This window comes from Bombyx mandarina, chromosome 15 (genome assembly GCF_030267445.1).
Source record: "Bombyx mandarina strain Sakado chromosome 15, ASM3026744v2".
In the NCBI taxonomy this organism is placed as follows: domain Eukaryota; kingdom Metazoa; phylum Arthropoda; class Insecta; order Lepidoptera; family Bombycidae; genus Bombyx; species Bombyx mandarina.
In genome coordinates, this window is record NC_143221.1 from 9,063,711 (window position 1) to 9,076,089 (window position 12,379).

The 12,379-nt window shown below is 32.0% G+C and overlaps 1 protein-coding gene across 2 annotated transcripts; it reads left to right on the top strand.

Annotated features, from left to right (window-relative positions):
* The first annotated feature begins 199 nt into the window (after positions 1-199).
* On the top strand, positions 200-11,563 carry LOC114248176 (uncharacterized). Of its 2 annotated transcripts, XM_028181335.2 has the most exons (8): positions 200-891; positions 1,084-1,156; positions 2,634-2,764; positions 2,865-2,966; positions 7,680-7,877; positions 7,962-8,045; positions 8,130-11,189; positions 11,401-11,563. In XM_028181335.2, exons 1-8 carry the CDS (start codon positions 808-810, stop codon positions 11,422-11,424), a joined length of 3,756 nt encoding a protein of 1,251 aa, XP_028037136.2. In that variant the 5' UTR covers positions 200-807; the 3' UTR covers positions 11,425-11,563. The 2 variants fall into 2 exon arrangements, with proteins under 2 accessions (XP_028037136.2, XP_089589044.1); XM_089732918.1 differs by lacking the exon at positions 11,401-11,563 and having other exon boundaries at positions 8,130-11,394.
* The last annotated feature ends 816 nt before the right edge of the window (positions 11,564-12,379 follow it).

Here is a 12,379-nt window from a genome sequence, read left to right on the forward strand (position 1 = left end):
CCTTGATGCTGAGTGATTATCAATTTATATAAACTGGTATAGTTAAGCCACTGCCCACCGCTTAGTAATAAATTAATATCAGTTTATGTAAACATATTTCGTTTGAATAAGGTTATTACATTATAGCACCCAGGAAATACCATGAACGGGATACGTCCACGCAAAAAATCTCTGGGCACGGACTGTGGATGCGCACAGTGTTTCCAGTGGTCTGTAAGCTTTACGCGCGCCAGTGGCGGGTTGTGCGATAGTAAAGTGGAGATGGATTATTCTCGAGCAATTCTGATAGCTCACTAATTCTGAGAGAACATTAAAACTATTACGAAACAAATTCTTTTAACTAAGAAACTATTTACTTCATTTGATTTCAATATCTTATCGAATTTCATTTGATTGTGGTACATTTAATTTTTTTAACAATATTTAAGCCCGTTGTAAGATTTGAGTTTCATGAGCTAGGTTCCCATTGGTAGTCCAAAACCACAAATAAAAAAAGAAAAATGAGTTTTTTGACAATAAATCACCATAGACTATACAATAAATCAGTGATATTTATTCGTATTTAGTCATAATTTTTATAAATGTCCTAAGTAAATCGCATTACATTCGAATTATCTTCATATAAAGTTAAGTTTAATAAATCTCTATTTTTTTGTTTTGTTAATATTTGTGAATTATTCATCTACGGCGTGCTAATTTACTTTCGTGTCAGACACACCTTTAACTAACGACTAGCTTCGCAATACGTACCTATATACATTAGTTATGTATGTAAAAAACTCGTTTGTTAGAATATAGTGCTTGAAAATGTTTAAGAAATTGAAAGATAAACTTGCTGAGGAAGTGAAATCCTCACCACAGAGAATTCAGCAATTCGCCCAAGCCGCCCAGGTTTGTACCAAGTGAAAGCTATAATGTATCTGTTTGTATTTTTTCTTATGTAGATTAGTAACAATTAGTATGAAATAACGCAATATTGAAACTTAAATATATACTTTAACACTCATTAAAATAAATCTGATTATCTGTTGTCTACTTAAACTACATACATAAAATTGTCCTAAAAATGTAATCAAATTTCAGGCTGCTGTAACATCAGCATCAAGTAGTATTTCAGATATCACAAATAGTGACCTATTTTCTATAGGAGAAAATGGTAAGAAAATAAAATTAATCTTAATGAAACCAAAGTATATAAAAGTTTGATAAGTTATTCGAGTGGTGTTGCAACTGAAAATTTTGCAGTAACAACAAAAAAATAATTAATTTCGGTAATACCTTTTGTTTTTAAATATAGACCACTCTAAAAATTTCTTGATAATTTCATCAAACTAGGTCTGGCTAATTTGGAGTCTATAGGGAACATACACACAGCAAGTTTTATTTATAAAGATTTCTTCTCTAATGTAATCTGTATCAATAAGCATAATTTTTAATGAAATGTATTTTTATTCCAATGTTATTAAATCCATAAAAGGCAAGAGTCATTACATAAGAGTCATCATATTTCTTTTGCTGGTATTTGTAGTACAAAAGTTGTATCTTAATGTCTATTATCTATAATAAGAACAAGATAAGCATTTGTTCATCTCCTACACTTACTATATATTATATCATATTTTATGCATCTGGGTATTGTTGTTGAATATTGATGTTGATTGCTTGTTGTTGTTGAGTGTGAGTCTTGATTTCATAATTATGTTTTTATTTCTATTGCTTAGGTGGATAGACAAGGTTGAAGCCTACCTGGTGTTAAGTAATTACCTGAGCCCATTGACATCTACAATGTAAATACCACCAGCCACCTTAAGACAAGAGTTCTAAGGTCTCTGTCTTAACAGTACAATAGCTGCCCCACCCTCAAAGCGAAACGCATTACTGCGTCACGGCAGAAATAAGCAGGGTGGTGGTACCTACCCGTGGGGACTCACAAAATGTCCTGCCAAAGGAATTATAAATTTGCGGCTTTGATTTTTATTACACTACATTATTCCTTTAAATGGAAGTGAAATACAATCATAAACATTGAATTTTGTTAAGTACATAATATGTATTTCATTAGAAAAGTTGCTTTTGGCTGCAGGATTTGAGCACCATTGCATCGCTTGAAATGAGTGCACTGAGAGTGTTATTCATTCACAATGACATCACAATTGAATTCTTCAACTCAAGTATTAGTAAATTAATTAAGTCTAAAGTCCACTCTGGTTTTGTGCAGTTATCCTGGAGAAAATTGTAGTGCTTCCTCAACTCATGTAAAAAAGTTGTTTTATGGACAGTATTAAACTAATGAAGTACTTTTAATAGAAGAACTTCAGTCACTTCACTCACAGCATTGGTAAAAATTCATGTCTGATTGATATAAACATTCAGTAATTTTCTTATATGCTTTAATTAAATATATTATTAACAAAACACAACGTGAAGGAATCCAGTTCTAGTTAGTTTTTCTTTGTTGTATTGACCTAGGATAGTCTCACCTCAGCTCATCAGCCAATCAACACTCACAAAGTAACAGTTACAACATAAATTTTAGTAAATATTCCAACTAACCTACTCTCTGCTATGGTCTCTAGATTAACCTATGAGATACACAACACAAAATACGAACATATAATAATTTTTCTTTACAGATAGTCAAACATTTCATTCAACTAAATCACAGCCATCAACTGTCTCTCAAAGTAATACTTTTCGAGATGTCTCGCCCATGCAAACAACAACAACTGAATCAACTGAATACAATTCTGGACAAGACTTAAGTGTAAGTTGAATGAATACAATTCTGTTGAAGAAACCTAGTTTATTATTAAATAGTGAAGTAGAATTGCATCTGTAATTGGTGATCTTGAAATATTTTTCAGCAAGATAATGAGCGTCAAAGGAGACTGTCTAACAGTTCTTTTGCGAGTGATGTATCCTTCAGACTACCCAGCTACGACACACCAATGATGTACCACTTACAAGTATGTCATATTTATTTCGTTAATTAAGAGTATGTAACAATTTTTTTTCAGTAGGAAGCAGTTGGCTGGGTCACTGACATTTGTGACGATAACCTCTCTTCATCAGGTGGGCCGTATGCTAGTGCAGTAAAAACAACTTTTGGTGATTTAGGCACAACTATTTGCTGAGTTCTAAATCAAAACAAAATTATAAAGTTGTAAGCGTTATTTAATCGTCATTTCTGATGGCTAGTAAAGTTCTGATAAATAAATGCTTAAAGATTTTGGGGCATTAAGAGCGAAGCATCTGTCACTTCCCCACCATAAGAGAGTTTTTTTTTTATTGCCCTTGTAGGCAGACGGGCATACGGCCCACCTGATGGTGAGTGGTTACCGTCGCCCTTGGACTTCAGCAATGCCAGGGGCAGAGCCAAGCCGGTGCCTACCGCTTAATACTCTCCACAAGCCTGGTTTGAAGAAGGACATGTCATAGCGCTCGGGAAGCACCGTGGAGGGGAGCTTATTCCATAGCCGGATGGTACGTGGCAAAAAAGACCTCTGGAAACGCACTGTGGATGACCGCAGTGGTCCAGGTAGTATGGGTGAACTCTACTCCGGTGGCGGGCGGTCCGATGGTAAAAACGAGATGTCGGTATCATCTCGAACAATTCCTCAGAGCACTCCCCATGGAACATACGGTACAAAATACAGAGGGAACCGAAGTCCCTCCGCAGACCCAGAGGTTCCAAACGATCCGTGAGAATAGGATTATCGACAATCCGAAGATCGAGAGTATAATAATATATGGTGCTAGCTGACCCGGCAAACGTTGTGTTGCCTTAAATAAGATTTCTAGGGAAATTCTACTGTAGAAATAAAAACCTCATTTAACCACATAATAATACCTCATTATAAACAAAAAAATATATCCAAAAAATTAAAATAAAAAATAAATGTTTGGGGTGGACAACCCTTTTCACTTAGGGGTATGAAAAATAGATAGTAGCCGATTCTCAGACCTACTGAACATACTATTGATACACAAATAAAACCAACAAAACATGGCTGAAAAATGTATAGTATTGTATAGCTCTCAAATATATTAAGTGTATAATCTATGATGTATAGTGAGTAAGTAAGACAGGAGAACGGCTTCGTCCCCATCCCTACTACGTGATGTTTGCTGGATCAGTGGTGACACCTGGTGGGGATAGCTGATCGATTGATAGTTGATCAGTAGTCGACAGGCGAGCGCGGGAGATCAAATTCAATTTAAAAAAAATCATAATTAAAGGAACTTGAAATTATAAACTCTGAATAAGAATTTATCGTACTACAATTATAATATTTGATTGCCATCTTGCAACCTTATTGCGGATGGAAAAATAGGGGTTGATCGTATAAGAGTGAAAATTGAGAGTCATATGATTTTTTTTATTTTAAGTCATGATAAAACTAAATAAAAAACTTGCCAAAAAAATTAAAGTTTATAGTTAACAAAAAATAGGGGTTGATCATAGAGGGATGAAAAATTGAGAGTAACATCAGATTTTTTATTTTAATTCATGACAAAATAAAAATAAAAATGAAAATCTTGCCAAAAAAATGAAAGTTTATAATTAACAAATAAAAAATAGGGGTTGATCGTAGAGGGGTGAAAATTTCAGAGTAATATGATTTTTTTTATTCTACGTCATGACAAAATAAAAACAAAATTCTCGCAAAAAAATTTAAAGTTTTTAATTAGCAAATAAAAAATAAGGGTTGATCGTAGAAGGGTGAAAATTGAGGATTGTATGTATTTTTGTATGTTGTATCATAAAAAAATAGAAATTAAAAATTTTGTCTAAAAAATAAAATAAAAATTTAGGGGTGGACTACCCCTAACATTTAGGGGGATGAAAAATAGATGTTGGCCGATTCTCATAGATACCGGATAAGCACAAAAAATTTCATCAAAATCGGTCAAGCCGTTTCGGAGGAGTATGGCAACGAAAACTGTGACACGAGAATTTTATATATTAGACTAGTTGACCCGGCAAACGTTGTGTTGCCTTAAATAAGATTTCTAGGGAAATTCTACTGTAGAAACCTCATTTAACCACATAATACCTCATTATAAACAAAAAAAAAATTCCAAAAAATAAAAATAAAAAATAAATGTTTGGGGTGGACAACCCTTTTCACTTAGGGGTATGTAAAATAGATAGTAGCCGATTCTCAGACCTACTGAACATACTATTGATACACAAATAAAACCAAAAAAACATGGCTAAAAAATGTATAGTATTGTATAGCTCTGAAATTATATATTAAGTGTATAATCTATGATGTATAGTGAGTAAGTAAGACAGGAGACCGGCTTCGTCCTCATCCCTACTACGTGATGTTTGCTGGATGAGTGGTGACACCTGGCGGGGATAACTGATCAATTGATAGTTGATCAGTAGTCGACCGGCGAGGGCGGGAGATCAAATTCAATTTAAAAAAAATCATAATTAAAGGAACTTGAAATTATAAACTCTGAATAAGAATTTATCGTACTACAATTATAAAATTTGATTGCCATCTTGCAACCTTATTGCAGATCTGTGCATAGAAAAAAAAATATTAATCGGGGTGGAAAAATAGGGGTTGATCATATAACAGTGAAAATTGAGAGTAATATGATTTTTTTTATTTTAAGTCATAACAAAATAAAATAAAAAACTTGCCAAAAAAATTAAAGTTTATAATTAACAAATAAAAAATAGCGGTTGATCATAGAGGGATGAAAAATTGAGAGTAACATCAGATTTTTTATTTTAATTCATGACGAAATAAAAATAAAAATGAAAATCTTGGCAAAAAAATTAAAGTTTATAATTAACAAATAAAAAATAGGGGTTGATCATAGAGGGGTGAAAATTTCAGTGTAATATGAATTTTTTTATTCTACGTCATGACAAAATAAAAACAAAATTCTCGCAAAAAATTTTAAATATTTAATTAGCAAATAAAAAATAAGGGTTGATCGTAGAGGGGTGAAAATTTAGGGTTGTATGTATTTTTGTATGCTGTATCATAAAAAAATAGAAATTAAAAATTTTGTCTAAAAAATAAAAATTTAGGGGTGGACTACCCCTAACATTTAGGGGGATGAAAAATAGATGTTGGCCGATTCTCATAAATACCGGATAAGCACAAAAAATTTCATCAAAATCGGTCAAGCCGTTTCGGAGGAGTATGGCAACGAAAACTGTGACGAGAATTTTATATATTAGATAAAATTTGAATCGCAATCGATAGTCATTGTACAGAACAACACGCGAATGGTAGATTCAGCACTTTTCCACTCTTGCTAGATGTCAGCAAACTCAGGCTGAGTCCATCCAGTCAGAGTGAATAGCTAGCCTCTGGGCGTTACTAGCATATAAGAAGGGCAAAATATGAGCATGACATTAAGAAATTTGTATTTCCTTATTCCTTAACAGAGTTATTTATGTATTAATTTGCTGGTCTGAAGTTTTTGTTAAATTTTTATACGACCATAACACATATCAGTTAACACCCAAATTACCTAACTTGAAAAGTTCATGTAATAATTATTTAACAATAGGTTTTGACCTATGAGGTTGCCGTTTTACAATACTGGCTATTTGAAACATATGGCTGGCAATAATTCTAAATTCAAATAAAATTTATTTTAAAAATAAGGAATTCTGTTATCTAATTCTGTCATTCGTTTATTAATTAATTTTGTTTTGACTACGAATCTTCTTATCAATATGAACACATCTACGGAGGAACATTTCAAATGAACGCAGGACTCGTTATTGGTTTTTAAAAATACCCCTTAAATAATGTAACTGTTTAGTTGTCTAGTGCTGATATAATTAATTCATCACAGCTTCGTACCAAATGGTACGCGTATTACTGCTAATGTCTACTGTTAGGAACTGGACACAATAATTGATGCAAAAGCTCGGCTCGTCCCCGCTACTCCTACACGACAACGCTTGACCTTATACGGCACACCAGACGGTCTCTAAGCTGTAAGAGCTTTGAGGGAGTTGGAAATTTTGCGTCATACTCACCAGAGTCTGCCGACAGACTTCTACTATTTCCAAAGTTTGTACAGCTTGATGACAGGGAAAAAATTCAATAGCCGAGAGGCAGTACAAAATACCTTTGAATAGTTTGTTGTCTCCTGTTCACCTGACTTTTTCAATTATGGCATTGAAAAATAATCACTGTACTGGCAGAGATGCATATTATTATGATAGCATGGGTATGATACCATGGAAATTTTGACCGATAGTATATGAGTCGTCTATTATCAAAGGTGGCAATCTGTGCATTTGGACAAAAAAAAATTATTGATATTTCAATACAGATTGATTTGAATATAATCGTCTCCTTCAAAGAATACGGTTCAAAACCTGCATTAAATAAAGGTTAATACTTAACCTGTTATTTATCTAAGTAGTAATGTCGTTCAGAAGAGTTTTGTGACTACCAATGGAATACAAAGTCAATAATTCGTTTTTCTGATTTACCAATAATTATCCACAAGTCACATTGCCGGCTTTGATACTAGTCGACTCATATACATATTTATAAAAAAAAAACTTTTAAATCAAAACTGTCAACTAAACGGCAATTTTGTAGGTAAAGACCTAATATAAATATAAACATTTTTAAAAGAAATAAACTTTAATTTGATAGTAATGTAAAGCTTCCGTTTGTTTAAAGTCCGATATTGAAGTATCTGCAAGTGAAGCTGAAGAAAGAGGCTTAAATGGTAGCACAGTGAGCCTCGATCGTGTCACTAAAGAACAACTGTATGCTGCCTATAAACGAACACAGGAAAGATACAAGAAATATAGGACACAATATGGAGACTTAGCCAGACACTACAAGCTCTTAGAGAGAGAAAATACTAAAGCAAGGGTAAAATAAAAAAATATTTTGATGTTTTACAGCTGGCTGGTTCTATATTTGTATGCCTTAATTATTTGTTTTATTTTATTTTAGAGTGTCTTAGTTGAAACTCAAGATAAAGCTTTACGGAGAATATCGGAATTGAGAGAACAATGCTCACTAGAACAAAGTGCAAAAGTATGTAATATTATTGCATAATACGAAATTTACTAGACGTCTACTTTTATATACAAATTTTTACAATTATATTAAAAATTTTAGGCACATTTAGAAAAAGCTCTTCGTGTGGAAATTGAAGAAAAAAATATGAAAATTGAGACTTTGAACACGAAAATACAATTCCTCTCCAATAGTACAAGTGCAGAAATTCCTACCAATATAGTGGATAACAATAAGATTATTATCGACAAAGATAGCAATATACCTAGCAATATCGACAAAGATAGCAATATACCTTTAATAAATTTAGTAGAAAACGAAACAAAGGTGTCCAATGATGAATCGAAATTGCCAGTGTCATCAGATTTAACAGTGTTAAATGAAAAAATTGAAAAAATGGAATTATTGATACAGAAATATAAAGAATCATTGAAGAGCACAAAAGACAAAAATTCTCAATTAATAACCGAATTGCAAATAATGACTAACAAGCTAGAAAACAAAAGTAACGAAGTTGAAGAAGTCTCAATACTTAATGAAAAGTACAGAGACGCCAGTACAAAGATAAAAGAGCTGGAAAATTTAAATGAAGAACTTCAAAATAAAATAAATTCTTATGATTTCAATAAATCGAAAAAAGTTTCTGAACTAGAAATGGATTTACAAAAGGCAAACGAAGAAGTCCAACACCTTCAAAAGAAAATAGAAGTATTTTCTAAGAGAGAAGAGGAATACGCTATTTCTCTAGCAGAGAATAAATTGAGCATCCATAAAGAATTGGAAAGTAAAGAATCCGAAATCAAATCGTTAAAACATAGTTTGACCGCTACTAAAAAAGAAATACAATCTCTAAGTATTGTCGTCACTGACTATAAAAATAGCATAGAAACACTCGAACAAGAAAAATCTAAATTAGTTATTGAGAATAGTGAGATAGCAACCTTGAAATCTAAAGTTGAAGAATTAGAAACACATCTACAAGAACTTAATAAAAAAAATCAAATTCAAGAACAACAACACACCAAATTGAATGAAGAATATAAATGCCTGCAGCTTCAATTAAAACAAGAAATGGCTGAAAAATTAGCTATGATGGACAGAAACGCCTATTTAGAAAACCGTATTTACCAAATATCTGAAGAGAACTCAAAGAAAAGTTCTCAAGTTAATCAATTAGAATCTAAATTACAATCTTTACAAAATGATAAAAGTAACGAAAGCATTGGAAAAGAAAAAGAAATACTGACTGAGCTAAACATTTGGAAGTCCAAGTATGATAAGCTTGAATCAGAGATGCAGGAAGAAAGAGAAGAATTAGTTAAATTACAATCGGAAATAGAAAAGCTGATTGAAAATCACGAACATATTCAAAAACAAAATGTAGAATTTCGGACAACTATCTCGGATTTACAGGCTGAAACTTCAATTTTAAATCGACAACTAAGTCATTATAATAAAATAAAAAACGATACATATAATATATTGACTGATGTGGGAAAACTACGTGAATTAATAACGTTAACTTCGAAAGATATTTTCGCGAATGTAAAAGACCATGTGGACATGATTAAAACAATTAAAATAGACATTAACAATAATATGAAAGAACTTTCCAACAACGAGCATATCAATTATGTTAATAATGAGGAACTCCGAAATGAATGTTTGTTACTTCAAAGAAACATAAATGATATAACAGCACTGCAATCTGAAACGAATAAAACTCTAACAAAATTAAAAGAAGATAATGTCTCTTTAACTTTAACAATACAAAATCTTACTGCAGATTTACAGGAAAAAATTGATGTCGATGAAAAATATAGGAACGCTTCCAATGATTTAAATTCATTAAGAAGTGAAAATCAAAGACTCAGTGTACTTATAAAAGATTATGAAAATACTATACAAAATTTGCGTAATTCATTAGATTTACAAAAATCGCAGTTGTCCACACTACAAGAAGAGGTAATTTGCCTTCGAAAAGAAAAAGAGATCTTTGAAGAAAACTTAAACAAATTGCAGAATATTAACAAAGATTTGGCGTCAGAACAAGACAAACATAAAAACGCAATTGCAACAAATGTAGAAATGATTAATATTTTAAGAACTAAAAATGATGACTTGCTGGAAAAAAGCGATGAATTGAACAATAAGTTAATAAACTACCAACAACTAGAAGAACATCATAAGTTATTAACACAAGAAAACTCTTTTCTTAAAAGTCAAACTGAAAATATCGCAAGCAATGTACGAGAATTAGAATTCGAAATAAATGAGGTAAGAAAATCTCATGCTGCTATTGAATCAGAAAAAGAACATTTAAGTAATGTCATCGAACAAATAGAAAACCGACGTACATTGCTAGTTTCAAAAGATACACAAACAGAATACAACGAAATAGAAACGGAACTCGACAAAGAAAAAAACTTATCTAATATAAAGATAATAAATGAACTTAGCGAGAAGTATGATGCCTTAAAAGGAGAAAATAGACGGCTTTTGTCTGACATTGAAGGACTCCAAACACATTTAACGAAAACATCAAAAGAAAACAGCTTGCTCAATGACAAACTCCGTGAGCAAATTGCAACAAGTGAAACAGGCACCTACATGTCCCATGACTTGAATAATGACATTCGGTTGGCTAAAGATAAAATTGATCACTTAACAAGGGAGAATACACTTTTAAATGAAGAAAATCTGGAACTAAAAGACCAGTTACAGTCACAGGAATATTGCAAACCTGCAAATGCTGATCAGTGTTTTGAACACAAAGGTGAAAATGAGCTGTCTGAAATTAAAGAAAAATATTACACATTAATACAGGCTAATAGCAAAATAGAACAGAAAAATATTGATTTGGAACAATTGAACAAATCATTGAATGTAAACATCCAAGATGTACAAGCCAAAAACGAAAAATTGAAACTTTCGAATGAAAAAATAGAGCGCAGGCTCGATGAAGCTTTAGTTAGTTTAAGACATTTGCACTCTTTAGAAGAAAATACCGAGCTAGAATATTTAAGGAATATACTCTATGAATACCTTACAGGCTCAGGAACACATTCCATTACTTTAGCGAAAGTTTTAGCTGCAGTAGTCAAATTTGATGACAAGCAAACCCATATGGTTCTTCAAAAAGAAAAAGAAAGACAAGGTTTTGTAAGTATATCCCAACCTAACCTAATAAAAATTCTCCCTAATATTAAACATAGACTTTATTTGAATGATTCTGATAATATAACAGATTCTAGTAATTATATTTTCTATTCTATCGCCCAACATTTCATAATCATCCAGGTGAATAGTTCAATTATTTTGACAGACGACCATGAATTTTAACTTGTATCTCTAAACAGGGTATTTTTTTCAGCTAAGGCAACTCCGACTCACGTGAGACAGTAACAAATGTAATTTAACTATACTAGAAGAACTTTAGTTAAAATTCGACTACAGAACATTAATTTTGTAAATTTAACAAGCAAATGTATTTATTAATAATGTTATTTAATATATTCAATTTCATTATTGTTTTACTTTTCACATATTTCATTTCAATGTCCTATTAATATACCACTGAAGTAGGAAACCTATGGAAATGAAACGTCAACAAAAAATTCGTGCCACTGTGACGTCATCTGGCCACAAAACATGGCGGTTTTAGTGCTGCCCAGAAGATTTTAATGTTAGTAGGTTTTATCGATAAACGTTCTTGGCTCATTTTATTTTAAATATTATTGAGTGAATGTATTTGTAGAATTTATACTTTAATAGGAAGTAAGTATATTGTTATGTGCAAAGATGATGTGATTTAGATATTATGTGAAATCTAAGACAAGTTCGTGCTTCAAATTTGCCAAGTAAACGATATGACGACTTTTAAAATTTGCTACACTGATTTTATAAAGTTGTCGTTTGCCGCAAAACATAAAGATATGGCGTAGTACAGTGCCATCTGCCCATTTCTAGCATGCTGAATGTTATCGTATTTTGAATACGTGTTTTTCTTAGACTATTACAATCTATTTTAATTGTTTTGCTGACTCTAAAGTCCGTAACACACTACCGCAGCGCACCTCAAGGAAGGTACGTCGCACCATTTGAATCACTCTCACTTGAGAGTGATTCAAATTTTAAACTTATCAAGGGACCGCCTGATAAAAAAAACACCTACAGAACATTTATTCGTTAATAAAATTACAAACGTCATTCCTTGTGACTTCCTCTCTAAAATCACTTAATTGTTAAATATTTAACGAATTTACAATAGTGTTTTACTCACTGCGGAATAAAACTATTTTATTTAAATAGTTCCGACGAGATTTTGTCGGTAGCCTTTTTACCGAAATATC